Here is a 25555-nt window from a genome sequence, read left to right on the forward strand (position 1 = left end):
ATAATCATTACTTTCAATCAATAATGATGAAAGCAGAAGTAACATAACAGACAATTTCATTTTTTATTTTAAAGACGCACGTGTTTGCAAGTTGTTTTCATAAGATTTATTTTCTTATCATAAACTATACTCAACTTTTTTTATCACCTTGCTTTAAGCACGTAGAGACATCTGTTGACCATGAGAGGGTAAAACACACCTCTTTCAATTCATTTTTGAAGGTGCACATAAATCTGAAACGTTCAGCAACTCATCCTTGCCAGTGCTGACTTTAGCCAATTCGCGTGCAGCTTAAGTTTACTTTAAATTAAAGGATATAATCTAAATCAGTGTTTGCCGCGTGCGCATATAACAAGGAGCGACATCTGTCGACCACGACTTGATACGACGCGCTAAAACTTACAGCAACTCGTCCTTATCAGCCTGCAGCTTCAGCCAGTGCGCGTGCGCCTCGAGCACGGAGCGACACCTGTCGACCATGTCCTGGTACGTGGCGCCGCGCGAGTCGTCGAGCCGAGCGCGCGCCTGCGCCCAGCGCGACGCCCAAGACTCGAGGCCGCCGTTCAAGTTGTCCCATTCGCCGCTTAAACTTGATTTTACTATTTCAGCCTGCAGACAAAGAATATGAAATCTGAGTTCAATTAATAACAAGCTTTTTACGACAACAGTCAGAGCAATGGTTACTTTAAAGTTTTATTCTTGTGTTATATTCTTGAGGCGTACAGATTTCGCACATACGCAAATAGTAAACGTGCCCTGTGAACTACCTTTTCTAGTGGGTTACTAAATAGGTACTTAATTAGCTCACTGCGTGTTATTCTCTAAATTCAAACGAAAATTATATAACGAAACACTCAATAATATCGACATAAAGTACAATATGTCGTATCATATGGTCGAGATATAATATAGTTTTAAAAACGCTACAATTGTAACTAGTGTTTAATTACTCGTGATACAATCTTCTTCAAATCTACAACGCCTGATGAAAATTGAATAGAAGTACACTCATAAATAAAAGTGTTTGCTATAGGGACCGTGCGCGATGGAGGGTCTGCCATCTTGTGGCCTGAATCGGAAACATATGTGCACATGTACTTACATTGCCAAAGGTCCAAAGCAAGTGCTACCATCTACCGTTCTCGTCGGTACATTTCCTGGTGCAGAGTAGGTTCTGCCATCTTGTGGGCTACATCGGAAGCATGAACGAGACATTTACGCCTCGCGCCAAAAATCTGACGGTTCCTATGCTGCCCCCTATAGTTTATGCACGGGGCCTATTTAAAATACTATACATACAAACCTGATGTTCAAACATTTGTTGTTGGCTCTGCATCAACTCTTGAATCTTCTGCCACTCTTTTATCGTCCCATCGACGGAGGCATCTCCGCCCCAAGTACGCAGCATGTGGCCTTTCTTCTTCAGATTCTCCACGGTCTTCGACATCTTTAATAAAGTAATTTTAACAATCATAATTCTTATGTAACAATGACACATACATTAAACCTAACCGTGTGCCGCCGTGTCATGTAAAAGATGTCATTATAGCTTGAATTTTACTCGAATTGTTCTTTCTAAAATTATACGGCGTTTAAGTAAGGTGACAGAAAAATTACAAATGACACATTTTTATCAAATTCAATCATGTAAATAGATAATGCTTATAAGGTGTTTTCGAGAAATACTTCAGAACGTCGGATCTAAAATGCCATACAATTGGACATTCAATATTTGCAACCGCCCAAAAAAAAATAGATCTGTTGAGAATAGCCGGGCACACCAAAACTTTTTTGCCCAAGTAGAAACGGAGACGTCTCGCTCGCGCTTTGTATTCGCTCGGTCAACTACAAACAGTGCTGTCACCTTGAGTATTGCCTGGAACCTTAGAGGATATAACCAACGGAGACGCCATGTCTATAATTTTCGGTACAAAATAGTCTGCCGTTTTTTGCGGGGGAGGGGCACATCAAATGTATACGTAACGTCAACGTAGCCATGTCAGATAAACGTCAGTCCATACATGTGTTTGACATGTGGTTGACCATTGGCCGCCTTTTTTCGACAGAGGGGAACGCCTGTTAATGACCACTCCGTTTGGTTATATTCTCTAAGCCTAGAACAGTCTTAAGGACATCACTTCGAACTTTTTTTAAATATCGTCTATCCTCAGGCATTTTCTCCCGCAACGCTTGCTGCTTCCCGCTTATCTCCGCCAGCTCCTTGGCGTTCCTCGGCACCTGTTTGTCCTCGAGCGCGAGCGCGGCGGCGTCGGCGCGGTAGCGACACCATGAGGCAGCTCCACAGGTCGCGGGCTTACGCTTCGAACTATAGAACAGTCTTAGGGACATCACTTCGAACTTTTTTAAAATATCGTCTAACCTCAGGCATTTTCTCCCGCAATGCTTGCTGCTTCGCGCTTATCTCCGCCAGCTCCTTGGCGTTCCTCGGCACCTGTTTGTCCTCGAGCGCGAGCGCGGCGGTGGCCATGAAGGCGTCGAGCGCGGCGGCGTCGGCGCGGCAGCTGGCCTGCAGCGACACCATGAGGCAGCTCCACAGGTTGCGGGCTTGCGCTTCGAACTCGTGCCGCAGCGTCGCTGTTACCACCACTATCCAGTCTATTTTCTCGTCGTCGCTGTAATATCAAACGAAATTCTGTATAAGAACGTGATCGCTCTTACACTTTGCCATATTGACTCTTGGAGACCTTATACATCTCTAAGGATAACTTGATAAACTATATAATCTTATAGTTCTGACACCTAGAGACATTTACACCTCTAAATATTATAGATTTTTTTTGTGTGTGTTTTTTTATCTGTATTTTGTATGTAATTCGACATTAAGAGACCATATACATCTCTTAGTAATTGTAATACGTTAGATTGAATTGTTAGTTTTATTTTATAAAATTGTTGATGTTATTATTTTTGCTTTTATGTAAATTCAATGTTGACGTGTAAAAGTGCCCTTGTGGCCTATTTGCTGAATAAATGTTGATGTTGATGTTGATGCTCTTGTTTAAATATTAGTGTGAGTCTTTATGCCCAAAGAGTCTATCAAAATCAAATATCATTTATTATCAGGCAACTAAGGCCCATAGATACATACCTTACAAACTAACATACATACAATAATAAAATCTTACAAGCTAAAAAAATATTTTCTATGTTGATGCCCTTAGGTTTATCTACGCTACGAAATGAGCTGAGGTTATAATTATTGAGTTTGATGGAAATATAATCGAAACCGACTACAGAAGATTGAATATCACGGGAACTACAATTCTTTGCCAAATGCACCAAATGATTAAAACTCAGAATCTCTAATTCAGGATGCTCGCTAAGAAAATACTGCAAGCTGTTAATGACTCACATTTTTATACCACTCAGTAAATACACAGATTTCACGACTGCCTGTCCATATGCCTTACAAGCCTTGAAGTTAGCTTCCCAGACGGCAGGCTCCTTGAGACTTTTTTCCACATAGGGCGTCCAGACCGGGTTCGCAAACAAGCGCGGAGCTCCGCGTATCCTCATCTCGATAACTTTCCAACATACAGGTTGAAGATATGTACTTACAAAGCCATCTTCGCGACCGCCTGTCCATAGGCCTTGCAAGCCTTGAAGTTAGCCTCCCAGTCGGCGGGCTCGGTGAGATGTTCGCCGCACAAGGCGTCCAGGTCGGGCACGCACGCGAGCGCGGCGCGCCGCGTCCACGCCTCGCGGGCGCGCTCCAGGGCACTCATGGCCGCTTCCAGCTGCTTCACTGCTTTATTTCCGAGCCAGCTGTGCCTAAACATAAGGTTTTAATTTTTAGGTACAGAATATTATATATTCGCTATCTGGACATATATGGCACTCTACTTAATAATGTAAAACATGGAATATATTTCTTTTAGTTGAAATTTTTCCTGAGTCGAAATTGCCCCCCTGAGTCTTACCTGTACTTAGCTATATCCAGCGGGTTGAATATGGTCAATACTATGGGATTTATACTCGTATTAGTATGGGGTCGGTAGTCCTAAATCGTGGAAGAAATCTTGGCTATTTTACATATTTAGGCTGATAAGATGTAGGTATCTTCTACAAGATAATGAAAATGTTTGTTTAGTTGTTCAGTTCAAACCTATTACTCGTAGGTACATACAACTGTGTTAGGTATGTACTTACATAAATACGTTTATAAGGTTGTTCACAAGTAGGTACCTGTACAGCGAACTGCCAAAGTGCATACCCACTTTATGAATGAATTCCATACATACAGTGGGTATGCACTTTTGTTGCTGTGTTTACATTCACCTCGCGAAGTATGGGTATTGTATTGCCACTTTCAAACATGGATACCTTCTAAAAGCCTATCTGTGGTGTACGTACTTGTCAGCGATAGCGGTGAATATGGAGTCCCCGGCAGCATGCAGGCCCACGAACTGCGCGGGCAACGCCACCAGCCGTCGCAGCTGGTGGTAGTGTTGCACGCGGATCTCTTCTAAGGGCGGTTGCACGCGCACTGTGCGCCCTCTGACAGATAAAATACAACACTTTAAATTCAGTAGTAGACAAACTTTACCGAACCCGCCGTGTTGTCGAAATAATTTTTAGCTTGTAAGATTTTACTATTGTATGTATGTTAGTTTGATCTGATAATAAATGATATTTGATTTGATTTGATTTTACCTTACTTAAGTAATGCGTTATAATTGATTGACTTATTTTTTGATTGATTCGTTGTTCGTTTTCATTATTGTATCGCGTGTATATCACCGTCCAGTTATCTATAATTATTTTATGTGAGTAATTATAAGTAATAGTAATAAATTATAATTATTTTATGTGAGTTATGTTAAACTTATGGCATTCAGTGGGTAGTGATTAGAAATGTGATTTGTGTTTACCCAACATTTGTTAATTAATCTGTTGGTAGTCGCGAAAATGACCCTTCTCTCCTACCCGCCAATTCAAATGATGAAAAAGTATAAATGTAACTTACCATGGGATGGAAGGGGCATTCTCGCTTTGGCGCTTGAACCGGTAACATTGAGTAGGAAGGCTTACTGCGTGTTAAGTTAAGAATGTCGAAAGTGTTGAAGTAAGAACTTGGAGCAGAATAAATGTAATTAATTGTACCCAGGACTGATTTATCACACTATATTCAAAAAAATATATAAAAATAAATACAGGTTACAGTCCGTTTTTTTTAGCATTAGAAAGAACTTCGCAGAAGTAAGGTTGTGGTTCCAAATCCGGCACTTTTAGCTGTACTAATTTGAAGTAAATTGTATGTATTGACCATGCTACATTAGATAATTCAATAATTATTAACAATTAAAGAGCCTGATAAAAACTGCACGCTTGCTTCTGTGGAGTTCTTTCTAATGCTAAAAAAAACGAACTATAGACGTGTCTGCAGATGGCTGGACCCAGAAACGTACTACAAAGTTGCCTGAGTATTTGTCGTAAGAAGTTTTAGTTGCACTACGTGTACCCTACTTGTTTCTTTTACCTATATACCACCTAGTCTATGGTATCCACTCTGACCAGTTACATCAGCCACAATTGACGGACTGTTAAACGGCAATCAGCAGTGAAGTATGAAATGTCTCATATAAAAAATTTTGCGAAAATTTTAACGTTGACAGATGACTGTTTGTTTGGCATAAAATAATAATTTCTGCATAGGAACTACAGCTACGCAACTACACAAGTGTGTTTACTAGGGAATATTACCTTGTTTTGTTACAAATGTTATCTACATTATTATGCAAATACGTATTAGTTTAATTACTGATAATGATAAACCAAATCAATAAACTGAATTGCGTAATGTTTATGAATGAAAAAGAATGAATGAGATACTAATTCATACATTTATATATAGGTATACTTGGCAATATGGTTTACAAATGGTCAGTTTACAACGTCTAGTAGCTACTTACCGCAGAACCAGATCAACCTTGACCGGCGGGAAGTGCTTGTGTAAAGACAGCAGCGTCTTTATATACTGGCACTCGAGAGCTTTGTACAGCTGCCAGTCCCAGTGGGACCTCCACAGCTCTGTTTTCTTGTACCCGTTTGCTTCAACCTAAATTATATAAATGTTAAGTTTCAGGTCAATCGAATAATGCGAAGTGGGTCCAATTTAGTGTGCAAGATTTTATTACACACCTACAGACAATGGGACAAGTGAAAATAAATAAATGCTTGTAAAAAAGGGTGTGTGTATTTGTCAGCTCCAACGCACGTCTGGATTGTCATGTGTTTAAAAAAATCATGTTTATATTTTATTGCATTATCTATACCTAGATAATCCTTATTCATCGTTACCTTTGAAATTTCAATATTTACATGATATAAGGTTCTATTATCTTCAAAAAACTACCGGGTGGGGTGAGTGCAAAGAATGTTAGCATAATAAAGATACAATATAGATATTTACCGCCTCAATGATGTCTCTTATATTTTTAATTTTCTTCTTCCACTCGGCTTGTTTTGCTAACAGCTCGGTGTCCATTAAGGTTTCAACTATGCCCCGAATCGCAATGTGCTGGCTTGTCAAATAAGTATTCTGTAAATAGAAAGAAATCTAATAAGCTTAGTATAAACATCAATAGGTAACATTGGAAGTATAATTTTAAAAACAATGTGTGAAGTGAATTTAAACTGTCGGGAGTCATACTAACAATAAACTTGTTTGAAAATGGAGACCCAGGCTCTCCGAAACATGTCGCGCATGTAACTAAAATACGTGGGTTGAACTGTAAAATTAGTTAAGCATTTTTATTTTATTTAAGGGCACAGGATTTGTAGAATACTTGAAAAAGCTGTGGACCGTAAACGGAGAGCCTAAAGACAACGAGATCCTGACACTAATCTCAGAGAGTCTGCACGTGGTGGAGACGTGGACCGGTGCGTGCAAGTCGCTCACGGAGACCTACTGGCCGAACTATGCGCTAAAATTAGCGTCATGGAGTACAGTCAACTGTAAAAATATGGGTGTAGACAACTAACTCAAAAATATGTCCCATAGTTCTTAATTCACTGACATTAGAGTTATGGGACATATTTTTTAGATGATTTGTACATCCATATTTTTACAGTTGACTGTACCTGCGACTCCAGCTGGAACACGGCGGTCTTCAGCTTGTTAGTGTAGTTCCGGAGCTGCTGCTCGTCGTTCCAGTAGACGGCGCGCTGGTCCTGGACGAGCGTGGACAGGTGTTGCAGAACAGCTGGTAATATGTGGACTACCTGCGACTCCAGCTGGAACACGGCGGTCTTCAGCTTGTCAGTGTAGTTCCGGAGCTGCTGCTCGTCGTTCCAGTAGACGGCGCGCTGGTCCTGGACGAGCGTGGACAGGTGTTGCGGAACAGCTGGTAATGTGTGGACTACCTGCGACTCCAGCTGGAACACGGCGCTCTTCAGCTTGTCGGTGTAGTTTCGGAGCTGCTGCTCGTCGTTCCAGTAGACGGCGCGCTGGTCCTGGACGAGGCGGACAGGTGTTGTGAAACAACTGGTAATGTGTGGACTACCTGCGACTCCAGCTGGAACACGGCGGTCTTCAGCTTGTCGGTGTAGTTGCGGAGCTGCTGCTCGTCGTTCCAGTAGACGGCGCGCTGGTCCTGGACGAGCGTGGACAGGTGTTGTGGACCAGCTGGTAATGTGTGGACTACCTGCGACTCCAGCTGGAACACGGCGGTCTTCAGCTTGTCGGTGTAGTTGCGGAGCTGCTGCTCGTCGTTCCAGTAGACGGCGCGCTGGTCCTGGACGAGCGCGGACAGGTGTTGTGGACCAGCTGGTAATGTGTGGACTACCTGCGACTCCAGCTGGAACACGGCGGTCTTCAGCTTGTCGGTGTAGTTGCGGAGCTGCTGCTCGTCGTTCCAGTAGACGGCGCGCTGGTCCTGGACGAGCGTGGACAGGTGTTGTGGACCAGCTGGTAATGTGTGGACTACCTGCGACTCCAGCTGGAACACGGCGGTCTTCAGCTTGTCGGTGTAGTTGCGGAGCTGCTGCTCGTCGTTCCAGTAGACGGCGCGCTGGTCCTGGACGAGCGTGGACAGGTGTCGTGGACCAGCCGGTAATGTGTGGACTACCTGCGACTCCAGCTGGAACACGGCGCTCTTCAGCTTGTCGGTGTAGTTCCGGAGCTGCTGCTCGTCGTTCCAGTAGACGGCGCGCTGGTCCTGGACGAGCGTGGACAGGTCGAGGGCGGCCTGCAGCATCAGCGGCCGCGTCGACGGGATCATGCGCTCGCCTAGGGTGTTATGAAATGATGCCACCTGGAATGATGTGACTGATGTAAGGTAGTAAGCGGATAAAGTTACTCAGTGGAGACCGTTCAACATGGTCTGGCTGGACCAGGGATGTTGCGGATGCAGATTTTTAGACATCCACGGATATTGAAAGGCTCACAGTCAAAATTAGGTGCTTAAAAAACGTCAAATATTACATTGTAGTAATTTTTATTTAAAAACATTTTAGTATTTGAGCAGGAATACAGTTGCGTTATAATTTATAACCAGTAACTTGGCCGACTTTTCTGGATCTTGACGATTTCGTTATAGGTAATGACGAAATTACGTAACACTTACGCCGCCGCTAAGACGTTCCTGTAACGACATGTTCGACATCCGCATCCGCATTAAGCTCCGCATGCGATTTTATGCGGATGCGGATTTTGAAAATAATGCGGAAGTTCCGCGGTTGCGGATATTCGCAACTACCGCGGGATGGACAGTGAACACGATCTTGTATTAACAACATGTGTAGGTTTGAACACTTTCCTTGCATAGTTTTAGGTAAGGCCACAGTACCTGCTGCAGGGCGCGCGCGTGCTGCAGCGCGGCCGCGGCGGCGTCCACGAGCGCGGCGGCGGGCGGCGCGGGCAGCCCCAGCGCCGCCAGCGCGCGCGCCTCCAGCCCCGCCCACACCAGCCGGGGGTTGTAGTTCACCACCATCATCTTGCTCTAGCCGGAGAACACAGTACCTGCTGCAGGGCGCGCGCGTGCTGCAGCGCGGCCGCGGCGGCGTCCACGAGCGCGGCGGCGGGCGGCGCGGGCAGCCCCAGCGCCGCCAGCGCGCGCGCCTCCAGCCCCGCCCACACCAGCCGGGGGTTGTAGTTCACCACCATCATCTTGCTCTAGCCGGAGAACACAGTACCTGCTGCAGGGCGCGCGCGTGCTGCAGCGCGGCCGCGGCGGCGTCCACGAGCGCGGCGGCGGGCGGCGCGGGCAGCCCCAGCGCCGCCAGCGCGCGCGCCTCCAGCCCCGCCCACACCAGCCGGGGGTTGTAGTTCACCACCATCATCTTGCTCTAGCCGGAGAACACAGTACCTGCTGCAGGGCGCGCGCGTGCTGCAGCGCGGCCGCGGCGGCGTCCACGAGCGCGGCGGCGGGCGGCGCGGGCAGCCCCAGCGCCGCCAGCGCGCGCGCCTCCAGCCCCGCCCACACCAGCCGGGGGTTGTAGTTCACCACCATCATCTTGCTCTAGCCGGAGAACACAGTACCTGCTGCAGGGCGCGCGCGTGCTGCAGCGCGGCCGCGGCGGCGTCCACGAGCGCGGCGGCGGGCGGCGCGGGCAGCCCCAGCGCCGCCAGCGCGCGCGCCTCCAGCCCCGCCCACACCAGCCGGGGGTTGTAGTTCACCACCATCATCTTGCTCTAGCCGGAGAACACAGTACCTGCTGCAGGGCGCGCGCGTGCTGCAGCGCGGCCGCGGCGGCGTCCACGAGCGCGGCGGCGGGCGGCGCGGGCAGCCCCAGCGCCGCCAGCGCGCGCGCCTCCAGCCCCGCCCACACCAGCCGGGGGTTGTAGTTCACCACCATCATCTTGCTCTAGCCGGAGAACACAGTACCTGCTGCAGGGCGCGCGCGTGCTGCAGCGCGGCCGCGGCGGCGTCCACGAGCGCGGCGGCGGGCGGCGCGGGCAGCCCCAGCGCCGCCAGCGCGCGCGCCTCCAGCCCCGCCCACACCAGCCGGGGGTTGTAGTTCACCACCATCATCTTGCTCTAGCCGGAGAACACAGTACCTGCTGCAGGGCGCGCGCGTGCTGCAGCGCGGCCGCGGCGGCGTCCACGAGCGCGGCGGCGGGCGGCGCGGGCAGCCCCAGCGCCGCCAGCGCGCGCGCCTCCAGCCCCGCCCACACCAGCCGGGGGTTGTAGTTCACCACCATCATCTTGCTCTAGCCGGAGAACACAGTACCTGCTGCAGGGCGCGCGCGTGCTGCAGCGCGGCCGCGGCGGCGTCCACGAGCGCGGCGGCGGGCGGCGCGGGCAGCCCCAGCGCCGCCAGCGCGCGCGCCTCCAGCCCCGCCCACACCAGCCGGGGGTTGTAGTTCACCACCATCATCTTGCTCTAGCCGGAGAACACAGTACCTGCTGCAGGGCGCGCGCGTGCTGCAGCGCGGCCGCGGCGGCGTCCACGAGCGCGGCGGCGGGCGGCGCGGGCAGCCCCAGCGCCGCCAGCGCGCGCGCCTCCAGCCCCGCCCACACCAGCCGGGGGTTGTAGTTCACCACCATCATCTTGCTCTAGCCGGAGAACACAGTACCTGCTGCAGGGCGCGCGCGTGCTGCAGCGCGGCCGCGGCGGCGTCCACGAGCGCGGCGGCGGGCGGCGCGGGCAGCCCCAGCGCCGCCAGCGCGCGCGCCTCCAGCCCCGCCCACACCAGCCGGGGGTTGTAGTTCACCACCATCATCTTGCTCTAGCCGGAGAACACAGTACCTGCTGCAGGGCGCGCGCGTGCTGCAGCGCGGCCGCGGCGGCGTCCACGAGCGCGGCGGCGGGCGGCGCGGGCAGCCCCAGCGCCGCCAGCGCGCGCGCCTCCAGCCCCGCCCACACCAGCCGGGGGTTGTAGTTCACCACCATCATCTTGCTCTAGCCGGAGAACACAGTACCTGCTGCAGGGCGCGCGCGTGCTGCAGCGCGGCCGCGGCGGCGTCCACGAGCGCGGCGGCGGGCGGCGCGGGCAGCCCCAGCGCCGCCAGCGCGCGCGCCTCCAGCCCCGCCCACACCAGCCGGGGGTTGTAGTTCACCACCATCATCTTGCTCTAGCCGGAGAACACAGTACCTGCTGCAGGGCGCGCGCGTGCTGCAGCGCGGCCGCGGCGGCGTCCACGAGCGCGGCGGCGGGCGGCGCGGGCAGCCCCAGCGCCGCCAGCGCGCGCGCCTCCAGCCCCGCCCACACCAGCCGGGGGTTGTAGTTCACCACCATCATCTTGCTCTAGCCGGAGAACACAGTACCTGCTGCAGGGCGCGCGCGTGCTGCAGCGCGGCCGCGGCGGCGTCCACGAGCGCGGCGGCGGGCGGCGCGGGCAGCCCCAGCGCCGCCAGCGCGCGCGCCTCCAGCCCCGCCCACACCAGCCGGGGGTTGTAGTTCACCACCATCATCTTGCTCTAGCCGGAGAACACAGTACCTGCTGCAGGGCGCGCGCGTGCTGCAGCGCGGCCGCGGCGGCGTCCACGAGCGCGGCGGCGGGCGGCGCGGGCAGCCCCAGCGCCGCCAGCGCGCGCGCCTCCAGCCCCGCCCACACCAGCCGGGGGTTGTAGTTCACCACCATCATCTTGCTCTAGCCGGAGAACACAGTACCTGCTGCAGGGCGCGCGCGTGCTGCAGCGCGGCCGCGGCGGCGTCCACGAGCGCGGCGGCGGGCGGCGCGGGCAGCCCCAGCGCCGCCAGCGCGCGCGCCTCCAGCCCCGCCCACACCAGCCGGGGGTTGTAGTTCACCACCATCATCTTGCTCTAGCCGGAGAACACAGTACCTGCTGCAGGGCGCGCGCGTGCTGCAGCGCGGCCGCGGCGGCGTCCACGAGCGCGGCGGCGGGCGGCGCGGGCAGCCCCAGCGCCGCCAGCGCGCGCGCCTCCAGCCCCGCCCACACCAGCCGGGGGTTGTAGTTCACCACCATCATCTTGCTCTGGCCGGAGAACTCCACGACCGGTTTGTCTAAGGACAGCTGGAGCTTGCCGTTTTTAACTTGCGCCTAAAATAATTATTAAAAGGGTATGTTTTAACTGGTCCCCAAAACCATAATTTTGATGTGCAGAATAATCAGTTGGTCAGCCATAATCTAACCTAAACCTTGCTGACCATCTGATTGTTCTGCTGGCCAAAATTTATTTTTGGCTGACCATTTAATTACTTCTAGTATTAAAATATACAAATCCATCCACTTTGATCACTTTGGTTTAGTTTGGTAGTTAAAATTAATTCATTCATAATTTTCAAATAACTATAAGTTATTAATGTCTAGCCAACAAAGTGTCCAGTGGGCATCCACTCAGATGCTCTTGGTTACCACGAAACTTATAACTGTAACCAAACACCCATATTTAATATTTACCTGCAAATCTCTAGACCACTCCTCATGTAACTGTGTGTACATCGCCTTAAGATCTTTTAACACTTGCATTGAAAGTTGTTGCAATTCAGCACTGTTTTCAAACTCTTTTAAATATTTTTCCGCGCACATTTGTATATCCTTAACCTGGAAATATAATATGTATTAATATGTTTTAACAGATTTCAGACGTAGTCTATAGCAAGCTATATAAACTTGTGTCAATTTAACCTATTCTTGCTACTCAATGATGTAGATGGATGGATAGATGGAGGAAACATAAATTGTCTTTTGAACAACATTACACGAAATTGATTTTTTTTAGAAAACCGCCTAAATTACTCATTTAAGGGAGGTAGGGGACCACTGGGCAGTCGGGAGCACAAAACAGATAGGTACAGAAATCAATCTACATACAAAGCGCGCTCGAGCAACGCACACATAGACACTGCTCACGGACACGATATCTCGGACCGGTTGGGACCACTGCGAGCGCGAGTGCCATCCGCTTGAGACACGCGACTGTGAACTTTTTTGTGCAATAACTAACTGAAAAACCTAACAAAAAGTTATTATAACGTACAGTGGACGGTTGTTTAAATTCAACATTAAACGGTGAATTGTCGTTTTTTAAGCTACCAGTTGTTTCAGAGAGAATGCGAATGCGAATTTATTACATTGTACATGAGAATGCGAATTTATTACACTTTAAAATATAATAATCGTGCATTTCGCCAATCTCGAAATCATCGCAAGATATTTTCTGTGGCAAATTTGTAATATAACAATGACATTGAAATTAAAATACCTATTTGAGTAATTAATGTTATTATTAATTTCTATTTCCATTCTTCCCGTTTCATCCTCAACAATAAATGAAACAACTAGATACGATACGATAGATACGAGTGCCACTACCACGATAGTTTTCTGTGCATAAGTCATAGTTCGCAACAATCGCAACCCTAGAGCGACCGCCGAGCGTAGGTATGAAAAGTAAAGTACATACATGTGATTGACTTCTGTACTTATCTGTTTTGTGTCGGGAGGCTCGGGCACCCCCTTGTAAATCAGGGCGATGCGTCCCTACTGCCCAATGGTCAAAATAATAGAAATATGTACATACTTTCGCTTCCATTTGCTTAGCCCATTGCACCTGCTGTACAATAGGGGACATTTCCGGCGGCTGGTACATTTTGACGTCCACCTCGTCCGAGTCCATCTGGGCTTGTATGGACTTGAGCATGGAGATCAGAGACGAAATGAATATTTCTAGTTCACTGTTCAACGCGATCTTTACCAAAGGCCTGTCTATCAGCGATTTGTAGCGCATGAACTCGTATAACATCTGAAAGAAAATTACACTAGGTATTTACATAGACATAGATATAGAACAATTTTATTCAACATCACATGAAATGGCAGAGTTAACAAATAGTGTAACACATTTTTACAGATAAATCTTATTTCGGCGTTTTTTATTGAACGACACCAACTTTAAACCCATAATATTTAACCTCTTAGCGCCATTTACACCATTACACTAACACGGAGTCAATCGGTTTAACCGCTAACCCAGTGTTCAATTGTACTGCTTACCATGGTAACTCCAGGTTTAACCAGTTAACCCAGGTTAGTGGGATTGTGCAAGTGGCGCTTACAAAGTCAATAATGCAATTTCTCCGTCTTACCTGTTTAGTAGAAGTGTTATGTAGCCTAGGCCTTAGTTTTTCAGAGATATTTGCTTCGGCTGGTCGAAGGTTAATAGAAAACCGCGAGACTGCAGCATCCCAAGCATGAGTTGGTCCATTACATATCCATACATTTATGCCTAAAAAAGAGAAAAATTATAAACAAAAAGAAACTAGGTTTTTGAAATGAAGAGTCAATAGGAGGAATAAAGGAGCTATACCTTGAAAGGGTTCAAACATTCTGTCAGTTTTTAAATCTGCACGTTCGTCATCTGTAAGTAGCTTGATTAATTGGCTGTAGGTAGACCTTATCTCATGAATCTGGAAGCGACAACACGAGTTACGGTATCGTAAGTATGTTTGTATCCTAATTACGTCCGCTATAGCGTCGAAACTAGATCTGATTTAAATGTTTTTCTCTTTACACATACTTGAAACAGTGGAAACATTAACTTTTGTGACTTATGACTATGACAAAGTACATAGTTTTAGCGTAGTGAATACGAGTTTGCAAAAAGGGCGAGACACACATCATGCGTAATGCAGCACAGCTCTGGCTCCCTCGGCATTAGCAGTACACGGCTTGCGTTGCGGAGGTAGTCTAAAAGAATACGGCACACAGCGATAGCAATATAGGCACTTACCCACTATAGTTACTACACAGAGTTGGGAACAGCCTGACCTCAAACGAATCACAATAACTGTTACAGAATGATGTGTGTAATATAATACTAGTGAAGTACCCCTGTGTGCTGTAAACCTCGCGAACTCCCACGGATCCGCCATTTTCATTTCCAAAAACTAGATAGGATAGACAAACAAAATTCTACATAATTATCAAACCTGATCACCAAGTAATGCAGAGAGCAGAACAGCCTTTTTGCCCAAGCTGAAGTTGAAACAGAAACATTCGCTATCCCTCAATCAAAAATAGAAACCTGTTTCAGCCGATCCTGAAAGTTCAGACAAAACGTGGGCACATAGGGTTTGCCAGTCCAGGCGTGAAGCGCGTAGTTCGGCCAGTAGGTCTCCGTGAGCGACTTGCACGCGCCGGTCCACGTCTCCACCACGTGCAGACTCTCTGAGATTAGTGTCAGGATCTCGTTGTCTTTAGGCTCTCCGTTTACGGTCCAAAGCTGTATGTTCGCGAATGCTTTTTCAATTATTTTACAAATCATGTGGCCTGAAATTAAAAATTATTATTATTTAGTTTAGTAAGTAAATTTCTTTATTTACATTAAAAAAAAAAACATTTATTTATACGTTTTTACAAGTATAACATACTTTTAATATTATGGTATTCTGACCAAAAAGATACAAACACCAGTGGATCGTATGCCGTCATTGGCGTCAGTCAGACACTAATTACGTATCATTGACTGATTGCAACACTAGCGTGGAGATGGATAGGATTCAGAAGCCACACACACCAATAAACAGCTAAATTGTGGAATGAACTGTCGCCTGCGGTATTTATGGACCGATACAACCTCAAACCTCCGGCCAAGATATTGTCGGGCCATGCTCAGTATAGGGTTCCGTAGTTGCCCTTCTCTCCGGCGATCGTAAAAGCATTCGCGACAAGTATCTCTAACCACTCTTAAATACAAAATGGTGATTTGTTTTATTGTCACGTGGTTCCCAGTCCACTGGGTAATTGATCAACGGTACGCGGGATAAAAAGCACAACCTACCTATAACATCAAAAATATGCGTCATCCGGTCCTGAGGGTAGGGCTTGACAGTGATTCTCCAAACATCATCCAACGCTCCTCCCACATTCTCCACAGCTTCCCTGACCTCCAACATAGGAAGCGATGGCATTGATCTGTCAATAGTATGACATATGCATGTATTAACTTATTAAAGTGTTAATTTAGTAAAACACATAATCAGAGAAAAGGAGTATTACTGTGGGGTGTGCTAAGTATGCAAAGCATCACGTTTCGAATTAAAATCTTGTGTGCCCCACTAAGGTTTCTACTTCCTGAAATATAATATAACTAGCCTAAACTATAGTCTCTATCTTTAGGTATTTAAATAGAAGTAAACAAAATCTACCCTCAAATGGCTCCTTATGCCAGTTGAGGGTAGATGAAAAAATTACACGACCAAACAATGTAGGTTAAAGTCATGTCGTTAAGTGACAGATCCAGGCGGTTTTGTATTTGGTTGGTTAACCAATAAATGTTATAACTACCCGAGAAAGTACAAATTATTTGTTTACCTTTATTTAAATACCTAAAGATACAGAGTAGGTATACTTAAGCATTGAAATAATGAGCAAAATATTACTGGATTTCTTCACTAATATCTTCAAACAATTCACAAAAGGATGAGGCTGATTCCTTCTCCTTTTTATGTGCGTCCTTATTCTGAGCCAGAGTCTTCCAGTAGTCGATTTCATCTTCCACTGATTGTATCACTGCAATTTAAAAACATTGTGAGATTGACATGATTATTCTCAATGAACATTATTGATCAAGTATGTTACTGATTGTATCATCACCGAGTGTAATGGTATTTTTACCAGTCTAACTTTACTGTTCAAATATTTACTGCTGAAGGCTTCAGTATACCTCAAACATGAGGGTATTATTGCAAGAAAAAGGGTATTTACTTACAGCTTGGCAAAAAGAGTAGAAATAAAAAGTGGCAACACTGTAGTGTCGCCCCTTTCAAACCAATGTATATAACAAAACGGGACGACACAGTACAGTGTTGCCACTTTTTAATTTCTACTTTTTTTAATTTCGTTAAATTTAAATAATCACGATTATTTAGCTGTGGCGCTAGTGTGCACGTTGAAGGGCTCTTAAGATATAAACGTGTTTAAGGACCATGCTGGATAGGCAGTTAAGAATGTTGATGTAAGTACATACCAATGATGTCTTGATCCTTTTTCCCAAAACTAAGAACTTTTAAAACAGACTGAAGGTCTGTTAAGTTCTTATGTAGTTTACTTGAATACAAGTCATTAGTCTGGAAAAAAAATAGATACATTTTATTTACTACTGAAGCTTCTTAAAATTATTTTTATTATAGTTAGTTTATTTAGCATTATAAAACACCACGCGATTTTGACGTGTCTTTTAATTGAAAAACGCTTTTTAAAAATCAGTAACTATTACTTATGAAAGCAAAAGAATGTAAATAATCATATATGATTCATAATTGTCACATAATTTGACGTGAATTATTTTTCAAGTGTTTTTCGAATGTTAAAAAAACGAACTATAGTCCCAATTCCAATTTAAAATTAATACTTAATATAATACATTTTTGGTCTTACGGTAGACAATAATGGTGAGTAGACTTGCTTCAAAATCAGATACAAAGATGCCGCAGCATTATTAGTCAAAGTTATAATATTTATACTGTTTATTGCGTCTTCTTTTGTTAGCTCTTCTGGGACTGTTTTATAAAATACCACTGACTTGGTTTTATCATCCTCCACCTGGAAAAATCACATAATCAATATAGAGTAGAACCCACAAAGTCAAAAATGTGTCTTAAGTGGGATAGTGCTTTAACTATAACAGCCTAGTCACCCTGTCTAGGTCCCAGGTTCAAATGCTGATAATATATTTTAGATAATAAAATTTGTAACTAAATGTATGCCCCTATTCTCCCCCTGGACATTGGCCATATAAAGTGCAGCCCCCCTGGCCCAGCAACTGGCAATTATTTAATATTTTGATAAGCTCAGAAGGCGGCCAAGCTAAAATGGGCCTGGGCTGGTCACGTCTCCCGAATGCCGAATGAGTTGTGGGGCAAAATTGCTACATAGAGGGAGCCCGAAAACTCAAATCGGGGAGTTGGCAGACCCCGCCGGCGATGGTGGGATGAACTGGACTCCTTTTTGAAGGAGTGGCGGAGGTGGAGAAATTGGGGGGAGGCCTTTGCCCCTTTGCCCAGCAGTGGGACATGTAAGGCTGCAAATAATAATAATATATACAATGTGTGATTCATTCTCCTTGTTCATGTGAAATTTATTACAAAGTTTAATAAAATTATTGCATTATTCTGAATTATTTTTGTTCATAAATCCACTCTGAGGCCTTAAAATAGTAGATTTTAAAAACTGGGCCTTAGGATATTCCAACAGAAAACTCCTTGCACCCATTAAAAAAAAAGTTCCAATAAGAATTCATTATTATATAGTTTTATACTATTCAGAAACAGACCCCTGGGACACACTTTTAGAAGTCCTGTTACCAGTAATTGCTAGGTTTCTCTTTCTATCAAATATGGTAGAAAGAGATGCAAACAGAGTTACAAGTTGTAGGTTTTTTTGATGTGACCCTGGGTGTCTGGGGACTTATTTATACTTATGAGTACTTACTTTTGCCTGAAGCAAAATTGAACCTCCTTTCGTTATGCTGCCTTGAAGTAATAATATTTGTGGGTTATGTATGAAGTTATCCAACTCCTCTTCAGATTGACTATCCAAATGTAATCCACGTCTATTATAACTTTGCTCTAAAATGATTATAAATTATTTGTTAGTGGAGTATAGAATGTGTGTATCAATAATAGTTTCAAAACCAATGGGTCAATAACTAAAAGAAACGCGTCAAGTACGCAAGGAAGTGGTCATGTTAAACAAGTTAACACTTATTTGGGTGAAAAATAAATGATTGTTAATTGTACTTAGTAGCCGACTTTAATGATAGAATCTTTGCTGTATAAATAAGTATTGTTTAAACAACATACTAAATATAATACACGGATATAAAAGTTTTTAAAACAAATCCGTTACTTACCGATGGTAAGAGTTATAAATCGTTTTATCTCTGCCATCGTTTCAGAAGTAGGTATTTGGTCGCATATATAATTCAGATCATGCGATACCTTTGCAGTAAACGCATTTCTAATCAACTTTTACACGTTTTAGAAACTAAAAACTTCTGAATTCAGACAAATTCAATCACGGCAAACACCATTACCGCATTACCGCGGACTTTGATGACATTTCGTTGCTATAGCAACCGACGGTTTAAGATAATGTTAAAAACGCTGAAATGTTTAGGAATCCAAACTTATGCCCGGTTTACATTATTCCAGTCCAGTGATCCAGCGGGCTAATCCAGTCCAATGCTGGACTGGAGCATATAGTTTACATTATTCCAATCTTTTAAGAGTAGCTTGGATTGGGTGAGCTGGAATGATAAGTTGACAGTCTCTCTAGTCACTGGACTGGAATGCTCACTGGAATGAGTACATTCCGGGCTATAACCTCGAAAATCGAAGTTCGAAAATTGCGGGGATTTATCTCTGTCACTCTAATTACGCCTTCATTAGAGAAAAAGAGAAAGATCCCCGCAATTTGCGAATTTCGGTTTTCGCGGTAGCCGCTCAGCTCATTCCAGTGTCGGTTCACATTATTCCAGTAGCATTCCAGTACTGGATTGGATTGCTGGACTGGAATGCTACTGGAATAATGTGAACCGGCCATTACTGTTGTCACTTGGTTATGTCAATTGTCACTGTCAACCGCGTATATAAAAATAATCTAGAAAAAAACAATAATATACAGAAAAAGTGCAGAATTTTATATTAAATTGTGTAACGAGAGACTCAACGTAAAATATGAATCACCTTCGCTCGGTACGTATACAAAAAGCTAAGTGGTCTGTTGCATAATAAAAGTTAGATGGTCTTATGAAACCATGGCCAACCGTTTTATTGGTTGCATATGATTGTTGCGGTCATAATACCAATTCTTAGTATATATCAAGAGCTGAAATTTTGTATATAAATTGTCGATTACAATGCATCATCACATAGAAGCTCCTTGTTCTGTGAATGGGCCCTGAAGGGTTTTAAAAGAAACAGCACATTGTGTTCATTTCAATAAGGTGATACACCTTCTCTGTTGTATACATTATTAATAAAAGCTTGCTTTTAAGCAACATTCAGTTTAAAACCTAGTAAAAAACAAACAATGTAAAACTGTTTAGTTGACTTTAGGTTTGGTACAGAATAACTTACTCAAATATATGCCAATAGTTCTTAATTCATCAACATAAGAGCTATTTTAAATATTTTTGAGTAAGATATATTGACGAAAATATTTTCACCTGACTGAATGAGCAGTTGATGTTTTTGCAAAGAAAAATCAACAACAAATTCATGAAAGTTGGTTTAATATTTTCATGGCTACAATGGCTGTGAAGGTGTTGTACACTGCTAAATAGCCTGTTACAGTACAAAAAAATTTCTACAATATAGCAACAATTATAATATTCTAAATAACATCAACTATTATAAAAACTGCATACCTCATACATAAAATTACTTAATGGAATATTAAACATAATTAACAATGTGGGGGAAAGTATTATTATTAGACTTGCACATTATTCCCTCATTTGGTAAAATAGTTCTACTCTTTATTTTTAGACTGTGAATGCTGTCAGGAGGATGCCAGGTCTCGCAATGTCGAGTGATGCTGGGAAGACCATGGACACAACTTATATGGAAATCCCAGTTTATGATGTAAACAGGCCACAGACTCTTGAAAAACGTAAGGCAAGGTAAGTGTTACATTCATCACACTTGCTTAATCATCTAGACTAAGTATGGTTGTTGTAAAAAAGAAGAACCTTGTGATTTTCACTTCTTACAGTACCGGTCAAAAGTTTAAGTTCACTCTGCGAAATAAGGTTATCATATTTAATTATGTTCAAATATAGAATATGTTTTGAATTTCAAACGTTTAATTGTTTCCACGACTACCAAATAACAATAAAAATACCTCTTGGAGGAATCGTTTTATGTTATTCGGAAAATTTGATCCATTTAATATTTTTGTTCCGTATTTCCTATGAGATTTCGTGAAGTTAGAAATCATTTAAAATGGGTCGCAAAGCCGATTTTAGTGTCGAAACTCGTGCTGTTATTGTAACTCTGTCAAATGAGGGCTACACGACGCGGAAAATCGCTGAAAAAATGAAGGTTTCTCAAACCGCTGTCGTGAGTACTTTGAAACGAAAACAAAAAACCGGTCTTAATTGCAGTCGATCTCGATCAGGTAGGCCAAAAGTCACGTCTAAAAGCGAAGACCAATTTATTTGCGTGCAGAGCAAACGCCAACGTACTCTAACTGCTCCAGAAATTTGCGAAGAACTCAACGCCACCCGAGAACAGCGAGTATCGGTTTCGACAGTGCAACGGCGTCTGCGAAACTATGGTCTAAAAGGTCGTAGTGCTGCCAAAAAACCCTTGTTACGTAGTCAGAATAAAGTTAAGAGGTTGAAACGGGCCCAGAAACACAAAAACTGGACGTCTGAACAGTGGTCTAAAGTTTTATTTTCTGACGAATCGAAGTTTGAAATTTTTGGAGGGAGACGTCGTCAATATGTTCGACGACAAGTAGGCGAACGAATGATAAAGCAATGCGTGATGCCAACAGTGAAGCACGGTGGAGGATCAGTTATGGTCTGGGGATGCTTTGCGGGTGATAAAGTTGGTGATCTCGTGAGAGTCAATGGCATAATGGATAAGAAAATGTATCATAACATTTTGCAACGTCACGCTTTTCCATCTGGAAAACGGATTGTAGGCAGAGGTTTTGTTTTCCAACAAGACAACGATCCCAAGCATACGTCGAAGTTGTGCAAAAACTACATTTCATCCAAAGAGAACCAAAAAGAATTAAAATATATGGATTGGCCTCCTCAATCGCCCGACCTCAATCCGATTGAGTTGTTATGGGATGAATTGGACAGGAGTGTGAGAAAAATGCGGCCAACTAATAAAGAACAGCTTTGGGAATACCTATACATTTTTTGGGATAAAATTTCGACATCAACACTGCAAAAACTAATTACGCGAATGCCGAAAGTGTGTATGGCAGCATTGAAAGCAAAAGGCGGATATTTTGAAGAGTCTAAAGTTGGCAAAAACTGATCTTTTTTATTTAATTGTGGTTTTAAATTAGAGAATTACCTTTAATTTATTATGTAATAAAAGATTATTAAATACTTTTATTAGTACATTGTGTTATAGCTTCATTTAACCGAATTTACAGAGTGAACTTAAACTTTTGACCGGTACTGTAGTTATTATAAAAAGGGGCTGTCCATAAATTACGTCATCGATTTTTGACGATTTTTGACCCCCCCCCCCTATAATCATCCAAAAATCATGCTTCAAGTGACCTCATTTCCTCCTACTTCATGCTACCGTCATCCGATGCCCAGACCCCCCCTCCCCTCCCCCAAATTGAAATGACGTAATTTATGAATACCCCCAAAGTAAGCATTTAAGGGTCAGTTGCAGTTACGTCATCGATTTTTGACGATTTTTGACCCCCCCCCCCCTATAATCATCCAAAAATCATGCTTCAAATGACCTCATTTCCTCCTACTTCATGCTACCGTCATCCGATGCCCAGACCCCCCCCCCCCCCAAATTGAAATGACGTAATTTATGAATACCCCCAAAGTAAGCATTTAAGGGTCAGTTGGTCAGTTGCACCAAACTGTATGTCACCGTTAAAGTGTTCGCTAAATATTTTTAATGTCGTCATCCTAGAGTGCAGTTGGTTTTCCTTTTCAGCATTTGCCATCAGGCCCTTTCCATGATGTGACTGTTTTTGTCCATGTGCGGTCCTTCAGACGCGCGACGTGTCCAGCCCATCTCCATTTTAATTTCCTTGCTTGAGCAAGAGCATCAATTGTTTTTAATTTTGCTCTTATTGTGCTGTCTTATCTTATATATCTTTTTCACATTCAGCATGTTGCGTTCCATTCCTCACTGGCATGTGATTATTTTATTTTTTACCTTTTCGGTAAAATTCAATGTTTGGCATGCGTATATTAACTGCTGTTACTTGCTAACCTGTAACTTCAAGCATATTAGAAAAGGCGCATTAGAAAAGGCGTATTTTACGTTGTTAAACCTTAGGTACACAGCTAGAATCTTGTTATCACTGTTATCAGTTAGGTAAATTTAATTGGAACCCCTGCAAATTAAAATCGTTACATGTAAAGACCTTCACATGTCTTGATGAGTAATGTTTAATATCACTTGTTTATTACATCTTATCAAAATTTTCGTAATATTCTATGACCGAATAATTTAATATTTATAGTTAATTGCTCCCATATAGGCCTCTATATAATTTTGAACACTAGTCACACTACCTTGTTGATTTAGCTTCAAGATACATTTCGATTCATAACAACTTCAAGCTATCAAGTCTTCCACTTAGTTTTATTTTTGCTAGCCTATTACGGTGTCCACTGCTGGGCAAAGGCCTCTCCCCTTGTCTTCCACTTAGTTATTGGGTTACAAATATTTGTATACATGAATCCCTACTGTGAATATAGAGCTTCCTTCTTTTTGAAAGTTGGTTATAAATGTGTATCCACCACAGTTTTACGCTGTTAAACCTTATTGACCTTAGATACACACATCTAGAAACTAGTTATCACTGTCAAGGTAGGTAAATTTAATTGGAACCCCTGCAAATTAAAATCGGAAAACAATTGTAAAACTTGGTAATAGGGGTCTTATTAAGCATTTAATTAATAATAAAAAGAAAACGAAATATAGTTCCAGGCTTCCCCAGCACTGTCTCGCAGTAACTCTCCGCGACCAGTAGGTAGGTAGGTACAGTCGCCATCAGATGCATCGAAGCGGTCAAGGCGCTCACAAATATCTGAACACGCCTCTATTGTCAAGGCGTTAGAGTGCGTGTTCAGATATTGTGAACACCTTGGCTGCTCCGATATATCTGATGGCGACTGTACCCGATCGAGCAGAATGCTGGTGCTGTTACGCATTCTTAAGCCATCCTAAGGGCTCATGACTATGTGTTCCTCTTGAAAGAACCCACAACGAAACAGAGCTCTTGCGATGCCTGAACGGGGCCGAAACTCTATTTCATATTTATTATCTATTACATCATCAGTGGTTCCAGAGGGTGGTCACCTAACAAAAACTGTTAAATACGGAATCCACCTCATGGTCGTCTTAAAAAGCTGCATTGAAATATTATTGGTAACGCTCAGATTCGACCCACCAATGGGTCGCAACCCATAGTTTGGGAAATGCTGACATAGGTACTTATAATACATTCAACCGGTTGCTAAAATATACCCTAAATAGATTACGAACTCGGGTCATGTGGAACTCTTTATCAAATGCAAAATTAGTGATAATATAATCAGTGGTCTTACTTTGATTGATGATTATCAATATTAGAATGACAAATTGTTTTATTAAAACTCACAATAGCATAAAAAAAACCGGGCAAGTGCGAGTCTGACTCGCGCACGAAGGGTTCCGTACCATAAAGCAAAAAAAAAGCAAAAAAAAAAACGGTCACCCATCCAAGTACTGACCCCTCCCGACGTTGCTTAACTTTGGTCAAAAATCACGTTTGTTGTATGGGAGCCCCATTTAAATCTTTATTTTATTCTGTTTTTAGTATTTGTTGTTATAGCGGCAACAGAAATACATCATCTGTGAAAATTTCAACTGCCTAGCTATCACGGTTCGTGAGATACAGCCTGGTGACAGACGGACGGACGGACGGACGGACGGACGGACGGACGGACGGACAGCGAAGTCTTAGTAATAGGGTCCCGTTTTACCCTTTGGGTACGGAACCCTAAAAACGTACGTAGGTACGTAAGGAGGTTAAAATAACACTCGCGTCTTCTTAGAATGATCTGGAACCTTCCACCGTTAAGTACTGAGGCATGCACATCTATGTAGATAATATAATAAATGAATTAGGAAATCTTAAATTAATACGACAATATTTAGAGAACAGTATATCATATTTCTCGCCAATGAACAGTATATCATATATCTCGGCTTCTGTGCTGCCGTCTACACTTTTGATGCACGCTCCCTAGCTATAGGGTCGTTCATTTACAAAAGCGCGTCCAACATCTCTTACTATTTAAATTAGATACTGTTTTTTTTTAATTTACTTTGAAATCGGACGAAAAATGTAAACATATCATTGACATCGACTGTACCTGTACAATTTGATTATTACAGGCTCCACTACCAGTCGCGTAAACGAGGGATGCTCGAGAACGATTTACTGCTCAGCACCTTCGCGAAGAAATACCTCGACGGGTTCAACGAGGAACAGACCCTCATGTACGACCGGCTCATCAACTCGCCCAGCAACGACTGGGACATCTTCTACTGGATCGTGCAGAAGAAACCTACCCCTCAGGAGTTCAACAATGAAATCATGGACCTTCTAAAGAAACACGCTAGAAATGAGGAGAAAGTCGCTCTTCGCCAGCCTAATCTGCATTAGAAACGAATTAGAGATAATTTTGCTGAAATTATAGTTAAACGCTTTTAGTACCTAGGTCTCTATACTAATTAGTTCGATACATCATATTTTTTAACTTTCAAAATAGTTACAAGACCTAAGGTTAGGACTCTATTGAGTTCTTGTTGCAAAGTAGTGTGTAATTTATTTATTAATTATATAGTTTTAATAAATTTGAAATGTAGAATATGATGTTTCCATTTTCAACGTAGATCTAATCGGTGAA

General features: G+C 44.0%; 2 protein-coding genes across 2 annotated transcripts in view; one reads left to right on the plus strand and one right to left on the minus strand.

Moving 5' to 3' along the window:
- LOC134666919 (cytoplasmic dynein 2 heavy chain 1) overlaps window positions 1-18964 on the minus strand; it is a 106945-nt gene extending 87981 nt beyond the window's left edge. Inside the window, exons 1-20 of the mRNA XM_063524224.1 lie at window positions 18785-18964; window positions 18364-18500; window positions 17311-17475; window positions 16901-17000; window positions 16314-16443; window positions 15713-15846; window positions 14957-15201; window positions 14240-14339; window positions 14019-14158; window positions 13454-13675; window positions 12331-12474; window positions 11752-11970; window positions 8091-8276; window positions 6434-6562; window positions 5934-6079; window positions 4375-4518; window positions 3580-3792; window positions 2381-2633; window positions 1304-1447; window positions 404-609 (exon numbers count right to left, since the gene is read on the minus strand). Of these exons, the coding sequence (XP_063380294.1) occupies window positions 404-609; window positions 1304-1447; window positions 2381-2633; window positions 3580-3792; window positions 4375-4518; window positions 5934-6079; window positions 6434-6562; window positions 8091-8276; window positions 11752-11970; window positions 12331-12474; window positions 13454-13675; window positions 14019-14158; window positions 14240-14339; window positions 14957-15201; window positions 15713-15846; window positions 16314-16443; window positions 16901-17000; window positions 17311-17475; window positions 18364-18500; window positions 18785-18821 (3194 nt within the window). The 5' untranslated portion in view covers window positions 18822-18964. The remainder of the gene's footprint in view (window positions 1-403; window positions 610-1303; window positions 1448-2380; window positions 2634-3579; window positions 3793-4374; window positions 4519-5933; window positions 6080-6433; window positions 6563-8090; window positions 8277-11751; window positions 11971-12330; window positions 12475-13453; window positions 13676-14018; window positions 14159-14239; window positions 14340-14956; window positions 15202-15712; window positions 15847-16313; window positions 16444-16900; window positions 17001-17310; window positions 17476-18363; window positions 18501-18784) is intronic.
- Window positions 18965-19493: 529 nt separating this feature from the next.
- On the plus strand, window positions 19494-25516 carry LOC134666562 (succinate dehydrogenase assembly factor 2-A, mitochondrial-like). The gene is made up of 3 exons (XM_063523760.1): window positions 19494-19628; window positions 20424-20557; window positions 25041-25516. Exons 1-3 carry the CDS (start codon window positions 19611-19613, stop codon window positions 25309-25311), a joined length of 423 nt encoding a protein of 140 aa, XP_063379830.1. The 5' UTR covers window positions 19494-19610; the 3' UTR covers window positions 25312-25516.
- The last annotated feature ends 39 nt before the right edge of the window (window positions 25517-25555 follow it).

The sequence above is a fragment of the Cydia fagiglandana genome, chromosome 8, assembly GCF_963556715.1.
Source record: "Cydia fagiglandana chromosome 8, ilCydFagi1.1, whole genome shotgun sequence".
NCBI lineage: Eukaryota > Metazoa > Arthropoda > Insecta > Lepidoptera > Tortricidae > Cydia > Cydia fagiglandana.

Coding starts and splice junctions, on each gene's coding strand:
- LOC134666562 (XM_063523760.1), top strand. Junction 20,558..25,040: donor CTTGAAAAACGTAAGGCAAG/GTAAGTGTTACA, acceptor TGATTATTACAG/GCTCCACTACCAGTCGCGTA.